Source organism: Hetaerina americana, unplaced genomic scaffold (assembly GCF_022747635.1).
Source record: "Hetaerina americana unplaced genomic scaffold, ioHetAmer1.1.p SCAF_7, whole genome shotgun sequence".
Taxonomy (NCBI): Eukaryota; Metazoa; Arthropoda; class Insecta; order Odonata; family Calopterygidae; genus Hetaerina; species Hetaerina americana.
Window position 1 is genome coordinate 80,615,371 of NW_027287316.1, and position 19,548 is coordinate 80,634,918.

The following is a 19,548-nucleotide window of genomic DNA, read 5'->3' on the forward strand; positions in this document are numbered from 1 at the left end:
GTGGATGCAAAAAGGATTTATATTACCAAATCTGCATGCTGGGGATGAATTTGAATAGAGATGGCAGTTTTGTATATCTCCGAATCTTTGTAATTTGGATGAAAGGAAAGGTTTGGACGATATAAATAGGCAGAATGATGTGGAAAATTTACTGGATACGAAGAAAAGAGAATGAAGCACTATCCATGGTAGGAGGAGGAAGTAGGATTCTGGGAGAAATTAAAAAAGGTATGGAAAGTGACATGCATAGAAAGGCAGTGGGAAATTGGTGGGAGGGTAATAGAATACGGTGAATGTTGGTAGTTTAATTGGGATTTAGGGGAGGTCGGTTGAACCAGACGTGTGGACTACACGAAGGGAGATATGGAGTAGATGGAGTGAGAAAATAGTATATACGACAATTAAGAAGAAAGCCGAGCACTAAAACATTAGATCTCTATCATCCAAAACTTATAGAGAATCATAGGGTTGAAATTATGTTCAAGTTTACTCATCCTTTTCAATATTTAGTCCAATATTCATCCTTTGAACTCAGTAATACATACGTTAGACGAAAAAGATGGAGAGTAGTGACGGGTGTGGGCACCGTACTGGGCAACATCTCTTCAGCGAGGCAACTTCAAAAAGAAACCGACCTAAAAACGGAGTCCCCTGGTCATTCACAAATGGTGTAGCAATGAATACTTCGACACCCTCTCCCTTCGCTGGTGGAACCTGATACGGATAATTTCTTCATCACCGTAAATTGCCAACGAACTATCAACATTTATCATGACCTAGGGTGTTAGAGATGTCGAGTCAAAATGCCAAAACAACTCCTCCTTTGACAGGATGAATTAAAAAAACCCCATTAGGAATGTGTGTGACATCTATCCTTTATTAATATTGGCTGATAAAAAGACTATGGAGGCACTTCTCGAGAGATACGCCATCTGTTCTTTGCAGACCAAAGGGGAAAACCAGGTTCTGACGAAACAGCGCAAGGGGGAAGAGGGATGCAAATGAGCTACTAGCATGTGAGAAGTGTACGAGTATGATAGTAACTTTTTGCCCAAATCCCAAATTAAAATGCACATATATATGTATATATATATATATATATATATATATATAAATAAATAAAAATATTATTTATCTTTTATCATGCAAACATTGCACTTCCTTTTACATAGGCGAATGCATAACCCCTTTATCCATCCGAATGAATGATCACCGGTACTCCTGCAATTCTGCCTCACTCTCTTCTCTTCCTATCCCTTCACACGCCAATTCCCACAACCTTTCATTCGATCAGTGCTTTGCTCTCAGCATCCTAGAATCCCTACCTGATTCAGCCACCAACATAGAGGTGAGAACTCGTGAATCCGCCTACATGTTAGCTTTCCGTTCTTTCAAAATTCCCACCCTTAACCGCCATCTTTAATTTCCCTCCCATCATTCCCTCCGCACCTCCCCTTTCCGCCCATACCTCTTTCCCCTCTCCAGAGCAACAGCATATTTTCAGTCCCTCTTAAAGAAGGCCTCTGAGAGGGCCGAAAGCTCCAACAATTTACCGTTTGAGTGTCCTCTTAAATGTTGCTATTCTATTCTATTTGTGTTATATTGTGTCAGCCCATTATTGTGCCGCTCGTGTGAGTTCTTCCGTACAATCGTTATATATATATATATATATATATATATATATATATATATATATATATATATATATATATATATATATATATAATACTTCGACACCCTCTCCCTTCGCTGGTGGAACCTGATACGGATAATTTCTTCATCACCGTAAATTGCCAACGAACTATCAACATTTATCATGACCTAGGGTGTTAGAGATGTCGAGTCAAAATGCCAAAACAACTCCTCCTTTGACAGGATGAATTAAAAAAACCCCATTAGGAATGTGTGTGACATCTATCCTTTATTAATATTGGCTGATAAAAAGACTATGGAGGCACTTCTCGAGAGATACGCCATCTGTTCTTTGCAGACCAAAGGGGAAAACCAGGTTCTGACGAAACAGCGCAAGGGGGAAGAGGGATGCAAATGAGCTACTAGCATGTGAGAAGTGTACGAGTATGATAGTAACTTTTTGCCCAAATCCCAAATTAAAATGCACATATATATGTATATATATATATATATATATATATATATATAAATAAATAAAAATATTATTTATCTTTTATCATGCAAACATTGCACTTCCTTTTACATAGGCGAATGCATAACCCCTTTATCCATCCGAATGAATGATCACCGGTACTCCTGCAATTCTGCCTCACTCTCTTCTCTTCCTATCCCTTCACACGCCAATTCCCACAACCTTTCATTCGATCAGTGCTTTGCTCTCAGCATCCTAGAATCCCTACCTGATTCAGCCACCAACATAGAGGTGAGAACTCGTGAATCCGCCTACATGTTAGCTTTCCGTTCTTTCAAAATTCCCACCCTTAACCGCCATCTTTAATTTCCCTCCCATCATTCCCTCCGCACCTCCCCTTTCCGCCCATACCTCTTTCCCCTCTCCAGAGCAACAGCATATTTTCAGTCTCTCTTAAAGAAGGCCTCTGAGAGGGCCGAAAGCTCCAACAATTTACCGTTTGAGTGTCCTCTTAAATGTTGCTATTCTATTCTATTTGTGTTATATTGTGTCAGCCCATTATTGTGCCGCTCGTGTGAGTTCTTCCGTACAATCGTTATATATATATATATATATATATATATATATATATATATATATATATATATATATATATATAAGGCGGGTAAGGTAATAGTCGACACAGGAAAGATCCACGAGAGATGGAAGGAGTATATAGAAGAACTGTATAGTAAAGAACTTAGGCCAACAAAGTTAGACATTGAAAAGGAACATGACGTAGAGGAAGATAGCTTAGGTGCAGGCACACTCGACCATGAGTTAGAAAGGGCATTAAGGGAGATGAAACTAAATAAGGCCGTGGGGGTGGATAATATTCATGCGGAACTATTGAAATGTTTAGGTAAATGTGGGAGGAAGAGGGTATATGGGCTGATTCATAGCATTTATGAGGGAGGAATCAGCCCATTATCACCGTTGCTGTTCAACCTGTATGCAGAGGAAATGATTAAAGAGGCATGGGAAGAATTGGAGGTAGGAATGAAAGTGGGCGGGGAATCCGTTAAATCAATTAGGTTTGCTGATGACCAAGCTTTAGCTTGTCATTCAGCCAAGGGGTTGCAAGCATTGCTGAGTGAATTGGAAATTCAGTGCGACAGGTATGGGTTGAGAATCAATATTAACAAAACAAAGGTTATGCGATTTTCTAGAAAGAAAAAGGCTAAGCTAAACACTGAAATACGAGGGTCATCCGGAAAGTAGTACCCGTTCGTGAAATAAAGACACAAAAGTAAATATTAACAAACATAAAAAATTTTATTTGAAAGGGGATACTTTAAACTACTTCTCAACATAATCTCCAAGCAAATTAAGGCATTTGTCATAACGTGTGACAAGTTTCTGTATTCCTGCTGCATAGTCCTTCGCCGCCAGCTCATTGAGATACAGGGTCACTCCTTCTTTAAGTTCTTCATCGCTGTCAAATCTTTTTCCTGCCAAAAAGTCTTTAAGCTTTGTAAAGAGATGAAAATCTGAAGGGGCCAAGTCCGGGCTATACGGTGGATGGTCGAAAGTTTCCCATTTGAATTGCTGCAAAAGTTTTTGTGTTATCCCAGCTGCATGAGGCCTGGCATTGTCATGAACGAGAATGACACCAGTAGACAATAGACCTCGCCGCCGATTTTGTATTGCCCGCCGTAATTTCTTTAATGTTTCACAATACGCATTGGCATTAATAGTGTCTCCACGGGCCATAAAATCAATAAGCAATACACCTCGTCGATCCCAGAAAATGGTTGCCATGAGTTTCCTGGTGGACAGAACTGTCTTGAATTTTTTTGGTTTGTTTGGTGAATGAGCATGATGCCACTCCATTGACTGTCGTTTACTCTCAGGTGATGCATAACAAACCCATGTTTCGTCACCAGTAATTATGCGAGTCAAGAAAGAGTCTCCTTCATCAGAATAACGTCCCAAAAACGTCAGTGCTGCAGCCATACGCTTGGTTTTGTGCTCATCTGTAAGCTTGCGAGGGACCCATCTTGCACAAATTTTTGCATAATGCAGATGGTGTTTAACAATTTCATGAACAATTGTTCGAGAAACATTGGGAAAATGCTCACAGATGTCATCAATTGTGACGCGCCGATCGTTCCTCACGAATTCGTCAACTGAGCTCACCAGTTGGTCTGTAATGACAGACGGTCTCTCCGAACGCTCATCGTCGTGTGTGTTCCCCCTCCCCATGTTGAAGTTGCGACACCACCGCCGAACAGACGACTCGTCCATTACATTGTCTCCATACACCTCCTTTAATTGGCGATGAATATCACATGGGCGAACGTTTCTTGCATTGAGGAATTTAATCACTGCCCTCACTTCACAACTGGCGGCGTTCTCAATTTTTTTAAACATTGTAAACAATCACAGAAACAACACAGGCAATGCTAGCGTCACGCAACTTGGCTCAGAGAAGGCAGACAAGCCACTGAAGCTATCTGACCTCGTCCAGCGGCTACTCGCGTCGGCAGCACTTCATGCGGCACGAACGGGTACTACTTTCCGGATGACCCTCGTATATACAGTGCGGAAACGTGGTCATTGAAACAGGAGGATAGATGTAGATTGGAGGCTTTTGAAATGTGGGTGTGGAGAAGAATGGAGAAGGTGAAATGGACAGAGAAGAAAACAAATGAGGAGGTACTTGGTATGGTGGGCGGAGAGAGGGGTTTGCTGGGAGAAATCCTATGGAGGCAGGAAAAGTGGATGAAGGGGGTATTGACCGGCGGCGGGATGTTGAAGAATGTAATTTAGGGGAGAATGTTAGGCAAACGAGGAAAGGGAAGGAACAGGATAGGGATGTTGGACGGGATGAAGGGAGGGAGAAAGTACTCAGAGATGAAGAGGGGTGTGATGTAGAGTAGGATACTGTAGAGTAGGATTTTGTATTTTGTTAGGAATCACAAAATATTTATTTAGTAACTGCGTCCATACAAAAACCTACCTTAACCGGTAGATTACCTAATAATAATGTGTGTGTATATATATATATATATATATATATATATATATATATATGTATATGGGAAAAGGATTAGAACACACGGATAAGACGAAAACAGGAACGGTGGGAAAGGTGTAATCGGTCGTAACCTTATCGTATGTTTCACAAAACACACGTTTTAATTAGAAGCTTCCTTTCATCCTAAAACACTGGTTTTTGCAAGGTTAGGCAAGTTTAAGTAAACGTATATTTCCTGTAAAAATTCATTTTAATTATTTTTCTTTCTATGGAGATTTTGATTCAGTTCATCAGAGATGAGAAATGTGAGAATGACTGCTAGATGCTTTTTCACTCGACAGAGATTTGAGGTAGCAAGGTTTCCACTTGAACATCTCAGCGACTGGGCCTAGCTCTTTGAGCTTCAGATATGTAATTGCGAATTCGCTCGAGTAGGCGGAAGCACCAAGAGGAAAGTGGTGTCGTGGTGGTCAGTCAATCTAAATCAAAATTGAGATAATTGAAGAGAAAATAGATGCTTCCCATTAACAAATTTAAGAATTTCAGTTGCCATAATTCCCCAACTAAACATAGTCACAAGTATTTCAGTGTTAATTAGAGATTGCTCTTTTAATTACCTTAGCAAGAATGTTTTGTTTTAATTTAGAGAATATGACTAATTGCCATTCCTACATCAGTGATACTTGGGTAAGTACAGTTCAAACGAAACCCAAAGTTAAAGCACTGCTGTGGATGATGTCATAGCATTTTAATTGAGGGTCCATTTAAATATATGCCCATCCTTCACATAAATGCAGCAAAATTACTTTTCTCTTCTGAAAATATGACCTTCGTGCGTCTTTCGTGATCTCTTTCCTCCCTTGTGGTTCTCAAATATTGCATCATGTGCATAGACGAGATATGTAGAAAGTGAAGGATACATTTTAATTTTTTTGCATTGATATTAAGTAATCTATGAAGGAATGTTATGAGTGAGAAATCACACTAACAAACTCAATAGGAAAGATAACAGAAGCCGTGTTCCAACTCCAGGTGAACTACATAAATCAATGCCAAATCACTTGATTAATATTTTGGTCGATGAATGAATGATTTTCAAGGGCAAAATGTAAGTTAATGGTGTTGGTGTTTTATAACACACACGCTCCATTTCCCCAAACTCCTCTGGCTCATCATCGAGAATGAAAAATGCACGAGGGGTGGCCGTTCGGCAGGGCCTCCCTCGATGTCCGCCCCTTTCCTGTCCACAGGGGATGATGTGGGGCCTGGCGTGCAACGTGCTGATGTACCCCGAGACCGTCCGCATCCCGCACGTGGAGGGCGACCCGCTGACGGCGAACTGGACCTCCTCGTACGAGCCCATATACTCGGACTACATCCCATCCGAGCTGGCGGTCCTCGGTTGCATCTCTTTCTGCCTCACCCTCGTCAACATCGCCTGCATCTTCATCGCGGCCATCATCGTGCTCAAGGCAAGGCGGGGAGTGCGAGCAGGGGCGTGCTGTCCCACCGCCCCTCACGCAATTCACACCAACACCATATAGTCTACCTACTTAGTCCACAGAGACCGTGGTCGGCCGCCTTTGCTTGGCGCAGGCGGCCGAGAAGTACTTTGCAGAATACCTGGTGGATTCACTCTCAAATCATTGATCCGACGAATGTCATTTTTAATCCGCGAAATCACTTTGTCAACCGCCGCGATTGTTATTTTTCATTCACTTAAAAATTCAGATATTTTTCAAAAAAGAAATGTACTTATTAGGTTCCACGACTACTTTTCATTTTTCATCAGTCATTATGGCAAGATGTTTCTGACGCTATATATGCAGGTGAAAAGTCTTAGTAAAATGGGGTAAAGTTTTGGTTGGGGGAGTGCACGAAAGTTACCGGTCAAGCAAATAAAAAATATCTGTCGAACCTTGTGAGAGCATTTTTTATAAGAAAATCGCGAAGGAGTCCCTTGGCGTTCCGGTAGATACCATTGAATTGTGGCAATGTTAGCATTTAGGCCGGATATGGAGTCGCGTTCGAAGTTGAACGTACTTTATAACTTAGAGCTTTAACCATATACGAATGTTCTTTACATTCCATGACTCCAATTTACAGGAGACTCCTTTATGTAAAAAAGAGCGCCATTTTAGTGCGCAGGCAAATATTTTTAAAAAACTTCAAGACTTTGTTAGAAACAAATTGAAAAGAGTGTATTTCTAATTGAACCATTGAGTTTACCGAATAATTATGGAGTTTATACATTTAGCCTCATGACTGAACACCCCCTATCGCTCTCAAACTAAAAAAATAATTCGAAAAGCAAATGCATAGTAGCGCCACAGCACTTCAAGGAATTTAGCTCACAAATCAGCGAGGATAGGTTGTTAGCAACAACGACACTAAGTCAAAAGTCACTAGGGAAAAACTATTGAGTATATTGCAGAAAATAGGAATAGATTGGAGGGACAGAAGGCTAATCCGCAACCTACACATGTCTCAGACTGCTCAGGTGCGGGTGGGGAACGGGGAGTCCGGTTGGGCAGTGTTAGGAAGTAAGGAAGGAGTTAGGTGTAAGGCAGGGTTGCCCATTATTGCCATTGCTGTCCAACGCATATGTGGGGGAAATGATTAAAGAGGTATGGGAAGAACTGGAGGTAGGAATGAAAGTGGGCGGGGAATTCGTAAAATCAGTTATGACCAAGCTTTAGTTTGTCAGTCAGCCAAGGGGTTGCAAGTATTGCTGAGAGTATTAGAAATTCAGTGCGACAGGTATGGGATGAGAATCAATATTAATAAACAAAGGTTATGCGTTTTTCTAGAATGAAAAAGGCTAAGCTAAACATTAAAATAGGAGGGCAAAAACTAGAGCAGGTAGAACAGTTCACGTATCTCGGAAGTGTTTTGGACCAACACGGTCAAAGTAGTAGGGACGTAAAGGAGAAGGATTGCTCTAGGCAAAGAGGCTTTCAAAAGGAGAAGGGAGCTGATGACAAGGACGGTGAGTAAGGATGATCAGAAAAAGTTCTTCAAAACGGTGATATGGAGCGTAGTTATATGCGGCGCGGAATCATGTTCACTGAAGTAGAATGAAAGACGTAGATTGGAGGTTATTAAAATGTGGGTGTGGAGAAGGATTGAGAAGTTGACATGGACCGAAAGGGAAACAAAAGAGGAAGGGCTTGGTATGATGGAGGAGGAGAGGGGTTCTGGGGTCACACTTCGGATGCCGAACGGTTTTCTCTCGGCAACGGCGAGCGTGTTTCCGCTCTTTTGGGAGGGATTGGCCGCGGCGAGTGTCCACTCTGCCCTTAAGGGCCTGATCCCCATGGCAGCCACACAGGGACACAAACACGATTGCCCCCAGCAAGAAATATTATTTTTAGACGGTTGTACTATTTTGAATTTGATATACTATATACATATATATATATATATATATATATATATATATATATATATATATATATATATATATATCCCTCCCCGGACTACAACCTTGACGTGGTGGAAGGCTTGTGCGTTCAGATGACCCCTAGAGCTGTGCTGGCGGGAGTAGTAATTATTGCTCCTGGTAGAGTCACCCATGCCAGATAGGTCGAAGGTTAGGAGCCAGACGAAAGGTAGTCCACGCAGCGTCTGTTCCGCAGTGAGGCGGCTGCAATGGCGTCTGGACCCAGTGGGGCGGCCAGTAAGTGATGGTGTCACGTTAAAAACACTATTGAGGAAGGCAACGGGAAACCACCTCAATTATCATTCCCAAGATTAACATGATGGACTATACAGATATTTTGAGTCCTGGCATTTACGGGGCTCGGCCCAATCGGCCAAGTGTCGTGCCCGGCAGCGGGGGAGGCAAGGCTTCCGCGGTCGTCATCCCACGAAATCCTTGCAAGGGAAAACCAGCAGCAGCAGGACAGAAGTCGCAGGAGAAGAAGACCACATTAGGTAGAATAGGAACGTGGAATGTTAGGACAATGACGAGGACGGGGAAATTGGAGAATGATAAGCGAGAGATGGGCAGAGGATATATAGATATTTTAGGTCTATGCGAGGTGAGATGGAAAGATAGCTGGGATTACTGGAGCGATAAGTATAGAATAATATACAGCGGCGGGGACGAGAGACAACGAGGGGTTGCCATAGTATTAAATGAAGAGGTAGGAAGAAGCGTAGTCAACATAGAGCAGGTAACGGATAGAATACTACTAGTAGAGATAACAGCAGAACCGACGAACTTGGTTATTATTCAGGTATACATGCCACCGAGCAACCATAAAGAAGAAGAGGTCGATAAGATATACGATCAGTTAGAGGACATAATCGCGTGTGTTCCTGTAGGGAAACATTTGACAGAGATGGGGGATTGGAATGCGACGGTAGGCGAAGGAAGAGATGGTGACGAGGTCGGGGACTACGGATTAGGCATGAGGAATGACCGCGGGGAGAAAGCAGTTGAGTTCTGCAGGAGACAGGGCTTAGTCATCCTCAACACTTGGTTTAGACACGACAAAAGACGCAAGTATACATGGAAAATGCCAGGTGACTCAGGATGGTATCAACTAGATTATATCCTGGTTAGACACAGGTTTAGGAACAGAGTGGTAAATTCGCACAACTTCCCGGGATGCGGACTCTGACCACAATTTAGTTGTTATGAAATGTAGCGTCCGTTTCAAAAAGATAAGGCAGGGGCGGCGAGTCAGAAAATGGAATATAGAAGCATTAAATGGTTTGAAAAGGAAGGAATACAAACAGGCGGTAGAGGAAATCATGGAGGATGGTAAAGAGCTAAGTACTATCGAAGAAAAATGGGAATGTATCAAGAAAGGATTGTCTAAAGCCGCAAAAGACACTATTGGAACCGTTAACGCTAAAAGGACTAGGAAACCATGGATCACGGATGAGATGATTACAAAGATGGATGAGCGGCGAAAATGGAAGAATATAAATACAGAATTAGGCAAAATGAAGTACAAAGAATTGAACAATAAATTGAGGCGGGCTACAAATAAAGCAAAGGAAGCATGGTGGAAGACGCATTGCGAGGATATGGAAAGTCTGCAGAGGAAGAGTGAAATCGGTGCGCTGTACAGCAAATTTAAATCTTTATCGGGAAGTAAGAAAGGGAGATCAACGATAATAGTTAGAGATAAGGCAGGTAAGGTAATAGTTGACACAGGAAAGATCCAAGAGAGATGGAAGGAATATGTAGAAGAACTGTATAGCTTAGACCAACAAAGTTAGACATTGAAAAGGAACATGACGTAGAGGAAGATAGCTTAGGTCCAGGCATACTTGACAATGAGTTAGAAAGGGCATTAAGGGAGATGAAACTAAATAAGGCTGTTGGGGTGGATAACATTCCCGTGGAACTTTTAAAATGCTAAGGAAAATGTAGGAGGAAGAGGCTATATGGGCTGATCCGTAGTATTTATGAGGAGGGAATCTGGCCGGAAGACTTCGTGAGATCAGTTTTAGTTCCTATTCCGAAAAAGGCAAAGGCCACGTCATGTGAGGACTACAGGGCAATAATTTTGATATCCCACGCAGCTAAAGTAGTTCTCAGGATCATAAACAAAAGGATAGAGAGTAGGGCAAATGATTACTAAGGGGATGATCATTTCGGGTTTAGGAAGGGGAGAGGTACGCGTGATGCCATTGCAGAAATGAGATTATTAATCAAGAGGAATATAGAAAACAACCAGGCCTGGCCAGGCCATTCGCCTGTTTCGTAAATTATACTATATAACTAGCGAGCACAGAAAGAGAGGAACACAAAGGAAGAAATGAAACTTGCACGTTACCCAAATTCCCACTAGAGTTACTTCCTTCTCTCCCCTGAGAAAGGTGACTTGACCACCGAAAATTTGGAAACCTTTGAGTTTAATTTCTTTTTTGTGTGTTTCTGGGTTCGGTAGTGACACATACATACAGCCACACACACACACATGCATATACACACATACACATACATGCACATTCTACAAATTGCTATATTCGAGCAATATGTAGCAATCCATAGCAAATAAATGCAATATTATCCAAATGAGAAAATTGAAACTGCGGAGGTCTATCATACAAGTTTGTTTCTCTTCTGAATTCCAAAATTTTAATTGGTTCCTTCGAATACGGTCTTATTTGAATAGTGTGGGTTTTAGCGTAGATAGAGCAACCCTTTCTCTACCAGGATTTTTCCAAATCACTCAACTTTCTTCGTAGATGAAGAATGTATAGACTCCTCATTTTTTTACAATATCCAATAAACGGTTAGATACTAATGACGTCAGAATAATCATCCTTATGTGACATTATTCCCAGCAACCGTTGAGGCAATCGAAGGATCAACTACTACTTTCTTGACGGCAGTTAAAAAAATAACTCCATTATTATCTCGGTTGAAAATTAATTATTTTAAAATGGCTGTCTCAAAAGTTTTATATGGAGCGTGTGGGAAATGTTTCACGTATTCGATGCGTTTACGGCTCGCCGTAACACGTTCCCATTTTGCAATTTGCCACCAATAAATGGGTACATAAAAAACACACAGGTCCACGGGGGAAGCTTTAAAGGGTTTACACGTCCTCCTACCAGGGATCACGGGGGGACTCGCCTCCTTACCCCCCCCTTCTCAGAGGGGGCATCGCCCTACACGCATGCATGCACCCCCCCCCTTTGGGAACCATCCCCTCCTACCGACCCTCCCCTCGCACAATCGCACCGACCGATCGATTTCTCTCTCCAGACAAAGGCAGAAAGAAAGAAATAAAGAAAGACACACACACAGACACCACTTCCACGAAATTAGTCAATTATAAATCGAACGAAGTTGACTCTGATTTTTTGCAAAGACCAATTCTTTTGTAAAGGCGATTCTAACAAAACATTTCTAAAAAATCGATTATTTGTATCTGTATACAAGGAGTGCTCAGAAAATAATGGGAATTTTTAAATTTCGCAGATTTCGAGAGTACAATTTTCAATTTTTTAACGATGTTGGTATATACAGGTATGTTCTTATAGCATGATAAAAATTTCAGCTGTTTTCATTGTTTACTTTGTCTGCGGCAGCTGCTCTAAGGTTAGACGTGTTTTTATGAGTTCTATGATTCTCGTTTGTTAAAAAAAAACGGATCAAAGAATTTTTATCAAGCCTTAGTTTCGATGTCATCCGTGAACACATGTTTCGTCGTCTGTTATAACACATTTCAGTGATTCTGCATCGTCGTTGATTTCATTTAGTGACTTATCCTGAGCAACATCCATTCGCCGCTGTTTTGTTCAAAATTCAATAATTTTGGAAGAAATTTTGCTGTCACGCGTTTCATAACCAAAACATTCGAAAATATTTCACGGCATGAGCCAATCGACATACGTACCAACATCATCAGCGACTTCTATGATTGCGATTCGGCGATCATTCATAGCCCTTTCTTTCATTTTTCTTTCACGTTTTCATCGGTTGTTAGATGTGCTGGGGCGTTCCGTCATCTTCAACGTCTTCGCGGCCATCTTGTGGAAAACGCTTATACCACTCGTAATCTCTTGTTTTACTCACAGCAGACTCACAATAGGCCATTGTTAACTTTTCACACACTTTGTTACACTTTAATTTATTTTTTTACGGAAAATTTAATACAAATTCTTTGATCCATTTTTTTGACAAACAAAAATCGCCGAGCTCATAAATACACATCTTACCTTAACGGCTGCCATAGAAAATTTTATCATATTTTAGGGGTATTTATACAAATATAATAAAAAATTTGACAATCGGACTCTCCAAACACGCGAAATTTAAAAATTCCCGTTATTTTCTGACCACACCTTGTATTTCTGTTTTCATTTCTTAAAAATTGTTTTTAAATCGTTTAGTCATACGAGGACTCGAGAAATGAGTTTTGGAGCTAATCTCTTAGCAAATGTTCTATTCATATAACTCCCTAATGCAGGAGAAAATAAGCGCTATTCCATCGAATAAGAGCAGCATTGTCTTCTTATGGCCAGACTTACGGCCTTCTATAAAGTATGCGACCTTATATAGACGGCAGTCGGTTGTGGATTGATAAGGAAAAAACATGGCATAAGACTATTCGACAAAACAAAGATTATTCTTATATTTGCATAAGATTCACTTGTGTACTTGGTCCACAAATATTTCAAATTTCAATCTTTTGTACAGATGAAGACTGTGGAATTGAATGAGAAATTCAACTTAACACGAAGAAAATGAATGTGTAAAATAGATTATATCAGAATGACAAGATTCATAGATTAATTGGTAAGAAATCGAACGTAAGGAAATCATTATTGTGTAAAAATTATTAGTTTAATGTTTGATCGTATGAAGAATCAATGCTATTTACACATTTTTGATCAACTGAAAATATCCATGAGTGGTCTGAATTTAGGGTCAATCGATATTAATAAGACTCAATCCATAAGACATGATCATGAAAAAAATTTGCCGGCAGTCAGATTGCCTCATTTGGGCATTATTAATTCCTGTAAATCCCACACGAAACGCATGTTCACTCGACGTGTGATTGAAACATTCATAAAGATATCTACAATGTAGTTTTGTCATCAAGAACCATTAAAAAACGGCTGGTCAGCCTGAAATCACTAGTCAGGTGATATATAAAATATAATGTGGTCAAGATGAAAGAGGACACTTTCCACATAAAAATGTTTTATTTACGACTAAGGTTCGTTGCGGCATTTTATCTTCATCTACACCTGAAGATGTTAGGTCATAAATAAAACTATTTTATGTGAAAATCCAGGTGTCTTCTTTCATTACGAAGGATATTCACCATGTCACTCCTTAAAACTGTGTTATTTACAACGTGGTCAAGATTGAAAGTATAAAATTTTTAATTGACGAATTATTTTGTGACCTACCCGGATTCATTTCTTAAAGGTATTATAATTGGGTCGATTGGAGAATACTATGTCGCTCGAGAAAATTGCAGCGTTTTTTAAATGTTAATATTATTTCGGGTGAGGTAGTGAACTCGCGCTCACTTAATTGGATACGTCATATCCGGGACAGAGGAATAACTTAACCGCACGGCGCCCACGGTTACATAAATCAATTGGCAAATAATGATCTATTTCGCTGGAATGCTGAGGCTTAAAAAAAGCAACCGACACTACTAAATGCGTCGATTCCTCAAAAAAAATAGGCGAAATAAGATAAATTGAACCATGACGTTAATTTCGATAGGTGCTTCGCGGGTAGGAAGGTGAGCAGAGGCTTCTTGTGCTGGTGCCCTCGCCGCTACCCCCTCACCCTAAGAAAGGGTCGCGACCGACGTTCATTGTGAGAGCGACACCGCGCAGACAAATGAGGCGCGGAATGCGGCGGCCTACAATGATCGCAATTAAGGGAATTGGCGCGGAGAGGAACTGCAGAGCGCTCAACGATAACAATGAGACGTAGATGTCATTTGTTTTTGAACCACCTCCACCGCTTTAAAGTCCTGTTTTTCCTCTGATTTCTTCTGTTTGCCTGTAGTGGGGAGACTGGTGAGGGAGAGAGAGAGAGAGAGAGATGGAAAGGGAGCACGGTGGATATACATATAGTATACTGTAGTGAGTGCTAATAGGATTATTTAAAATACTTTTTATATGGTTTATCTTTACTGGAACTCAACAATTATTGTCTAGAGTTAATGTAAGGAGTTTCAAGGATACTGCTATAAAATATTCTAATAAGTATAATTGGACAATGTTCTGTTAACGATATTTCTATCCAACTAATTCTCTCTTTCTGGTTGATACCTAAGGCATTAGGAGTTTACTACTTATTTACTTACTTGAGTATTTGAGTTTACTCTTTACTAGTTCACTTACTCAAGTAAAAGAACATCTTTCAGAATAAACAAAAGAATTAGTGGCAAAACTTGAAAAAATCATGACTTTTACATTCGAATTTGACGCATATCCAATTGACTCATAATGAATAAAATTTCGAAATTTCTGATCTTAAAATAATTACATCGATGTACATGGAATCCTTATCTACGTTTCTTGTTTTAAGTGAATGCTACTCTGGATGGGATATGATTTTCTCGAAACCCAAATTTTACGGAGCTCAGGCAAAATTAAGAGCCTCGGGGGCTCATAGTGACTCCACTTGATATCGTTAGCGCCAATCCGTAATTAATCGTATAGTAAAATCACCACAAGAGTTGGAATTCTTAGGAAAGTGAAATTTTGAATTCAGCACTTCGGAAACTTTAATTAGAATACGAGTAGGTTCCTAAAATTTTCCCTCTTTTACGGAATAGCGAATGATACACACAAACGGGTTAAGGCAAGAGGTGTAATAATTACAGGTGAATAGATGACAATCGTCTCGCCTAATCTTCGGTAAATTCGAGTTTTAGAAGATATACTTTTATTTCAGACGTTCCCCATAATAATTAACTCTGAATTCAGCATATATAATTGACCATGCTCTCTCCTGCTGATGAGTGAAAACATGTTCTTGGGTCATCGACAGTTTAGATAATTTATTTATTTATTTAGGATACATTGCTGTTAGGCGATAAGCCGGGTGGCAATGACATGATATAACAAGAGCTATTAACTATGCAGTAGTCAGTCTTAAAACATATCATAGTGTCATTTAGTCATATAGTAGACTTACAAAATAAAAAAAAATAAGAAAAAACAATATATTGTGATACAGCCATACACCTTCTGCCGTATTGCATTGAACAATCCCATCATGTATACCTTTTACATTCACGCCTAAATGATTTAATGCTTTTGGGTAAGGGCTTAAAGAGTTCATCAGGTTCCACTCTTTGATTCCCATATTTAGGAACGAAAACTTGGCGGTGTTTGTCCTTTGGGGCATGTATTTGATTTTAAGCGGGTGATCATTCCTGCCGAGATAACATGGCTTATTTACACTCTCGTTCAGTTCTTTCCAGCCTCCGTCAGCTTTCAATATTTTAAAAATGGCACACAGTCTATTCAGCTTCCGTCTGTTCTTTAGTGACCCCCATCCTAGTGAGCCTAGCATGTCGCTTACACTGTCAGTCTGCCTATGTCGCCCTAAAACGTACCTGGCAGCCTTCCTTTGCACTGCTTCTAATTTTTTCACATGCCCTATTTCAAAGGGATCCCATACTGTGGTCGCATATTCGACAATAGGCCTTACAATTGTTTTGTAGGCCAATTCTTTAGTTGATTTAGTGCTTCCTTTGAGGCTCCGCATGACCCAGTGAAGCGATTTAAAGGCCTTGCCTACCACATAATCTGTGTGAAGTCCCCACCCTAAGTCTTTACTTAGGTGTACCCCTAGATATTTACAATTATTTTTTGTTATAATCGTTTCTCCCATTATTTTATATACCCTTCCCTCACCTGCCTTCCTTTTGGAGAATGAGATGTGGATAGTTTTTGCAATGTTTATCTCCATTTTGTTGATTTTGATCCAATTAGCCACGTTATCTATGTCACCCTGCAGAACGTCGCGATCACTGCTGCTGCTGATTTCCCTATAGAGTATACAGTCATCAGCGAACAATCGTATTTTGGAATTGACACATTCAGCAAGGTCATTCACGTAACAAAGAAACAGAGGAGGACCAAGCACGCTACCCTGAGGTACTCCGGATGTGACGCGGGTTTCTTCTGAAATTTTGTGTCCTGCACGAACCTGCTGGGTTCTATCTTGTAGGAAGGCCTTCGTCCATAGTAGTACTCTTTTATCAATATTTAGTTTTCCAATTTTTTCTAACAATCTGTCATGGGGAACCCTGTCGAAGGCTTTTGAGAAGTCGAGTATAACTGCATCTATTTCTTTACCTTTGTCTAAGCAGTCTGATATTTCCTGGCAGAGTCCAAGTAGTTGGGTTTCGCATGAGTACCCTTTGCGAAAGCCATGTTGGTATTTAAATAGCCAGTCCTTATCCTTCCAGTGGTCACGTAGATATTTTGCGACCTTCTTCTCCATTAGTTTACAGGTTACAGACGTTAGGCTAATGGGGCGATAGTTCTCTACACTGCTATTGGTCCCACCCTTAAAAATTGGTATTACATAAGCCTTCCTCCAATCATCGGGGATTTGATGATTATTTAACGTGATGTTAAAAATGGTGCGCAGATACGGTATCATTGCCTCTGACCCTAATTTGAGTGCGTCTCCAGAGATGCTGTCAGGGCCAATCGATTTATTGACTTTAAGCTTTTTTACTTTGTCCATGACTTCGCGGTCACAGATTTTCATATACTTAGGAATAACAATATTACTCTTTGAAGGTGTGATGACTAGTTCACCCGGACATGATACGTTCTCCCCTTCACAAACATTAAAAACACGTGGGGTATAACATGTATATATATGTTGTAATAATATGTGTAATAATATGTTGAAAAGCCCGGAAAAACTTTTCGCGAGCACAAATGCGAGAAATTTCGCGGAGGAAGAAATCATTCGTATGGACCGGTATTCGAGTCTGGATTCATGGAAAGTTGACATGGTGACATACTAAGGAATTAAATCGACAGAATATCTTACGCCGGAAAACTAGACTACCTTTCAGCCGGAAAGCATTAATCAGGAAATGGAGTGGATGTAAGGATTAAGGTATCATTTCCGGCATTTGAGGCGAATTGACTTACTTCTGTAATTAAAAAAATACCTTACAGGCGTGATATGGTGGAATATTATGATTAATTAAAAATAGGCAATTTTCCACAAAATAAAATTTAATGCGACCCGTTAAACACTTGATGATGATGTACTTACATTGAAACCGGTCGAATTAAATTTTATTTTGGGTAAAATCTCCTATTTTCCATTAATTACTCCTTCAATTTTTCTCCCATACGTGCGCCCGCCAGCTTCGCCATATTTCCCGCAGTTTCTTGGATTTTATCGAAGTATTAAATGTGAGCAAAATCCTTGGGAGTATAAGTTTATAGTAAATTTAAAATACTGCATCGGGTCCCCCTAACTCTGAGGCATGAGAAGTTATCTCTCTTCCCATGCCTCATGCTATAGTCCTTTGATAGCTCTACGGTTTATCACTAAAACAATCGAAAGCACTGACTTCTCTCCAAAGAGAAAGAGGAAAGTTATTATGGAGGCTAACCCTTATCGCTAAATGCCATTTTACAATTTATCCAAAATTTAACTTGGAAATGTAAGAGAAAACATACGTGGGCTGTCGAGAAAGTAACTTACGTTTCGGCCTAGTTTGTCGGTGGGTAGAGCTAGTGTCATCATCTTGGTGTCTAAACGTTTCTATGCTCAGTCTACGCATCCCGCTGTAGTAGTGCGGTTAGGCTGTGGTTCCTCCACTTTGCTCGCTCTGCGAACTTTCAAAATGTACGCTTCAACAGAGAATTCCGCGAGTTGTCAGCGGCAGCTGTCCAGAAAGTAACTTTCATTTCAAAATAAAATATGAACCTTTTGACAAGACAAAGTTTATCATATACATTCTGCGTTCTAAAACTATGTAACATTTTCACTCAAATATATAAAAAAACACCAGCAATTCATTCAATCAATGCAATTCTTCACGTTGCAAGTCACGTTTACCTTGAAAGATTTTTAAAATCGTTAATCATGTATTCTTTTATGAATTTTTTGGCTGATTTTCGCCATCAGTTCAAGTGTCGCAAGGCTAGCTCGCCCAATACGGTACTCGTCGTGAACATGGATGCTGTGGCCATTTTTTTTTTAGTATTACAATCCTAGAATTGGTGTACAGCAGCCCTCCATGGTGCAGGGCTGCATCTCCTCGGGAGTTTAATGCGGTGGTTTCCCGTTGCCTTCCGCATCGCAGTACTTCGGCCGATTCCGTGAACTTCACTCTCGCCCGAAGCTGTGGCAGTTGATGCCGGGCCGATCTCCTTGATCTGCGCCATCATTGCCTTTTACTGAGAGCTGCTTCCTCTCAGTAGTAGGGTCATTTTGTGCTGCGCGTAAAAGTAATAATATTCTCCCGCAGAATATCCAGAAAAATATTCTCCGTGCAATGGTCTCGAACCGGCGACCCTCATGAGAGTCGAACACGCTACCACTGGTCCACTCCGGCCCCCCATTTCTTTTAAAATAAATGTGGCCATTATTAAACTGAAAATGCACCACTACTTCACTCCACCGCCTTCACTCATTACTATTCCGTCTCCGTACACACCTCACAAAGTTGTCCATGAGTTTCAATTGGCTTGTATTAGCTTTTTTGCCAGTAAAAACCCAATCAAAGATCGCACTTAACAAATCGCGGGATATTTTATTGCAGTGCACATTTCAACAGTTTGCAATGTGAGCATAATTAAAACAATCACTGTCTGCACACTACCACAGCAGGATGCGTAGACTGAGCATAGGGACGTTTAGACACCAAGATGGTGGCTCTAACCCTAGCCACCTCCACACTAGGCCGAAACGTAAGTTACTTTCTGGACT

At 40.5% G+C, this 19,548-nt stretch overlaps 1 protein-coding gene across 1 annotated transcript in view; it reads left to right on the plus strand.

The window, feature by feature from the left end:
- Positions 1-19,548, plus strand: part of LOC139696885 (uncharacterized) — a 48,081-nt gene that overhangs the window by 21,229 nt on the left and 7,304 nt on the right. Inside the window, exon 9 of the mRNA XM_071595766.1 lies at positions 6,374-6,595. Coding sequence (XP_071451867.1) covers positions 6,374-6,595 — 222 coding nt within the window. The remainder of the gene's footprint in view (positions 1-6,373; positions 6,596-19,548) is intronic.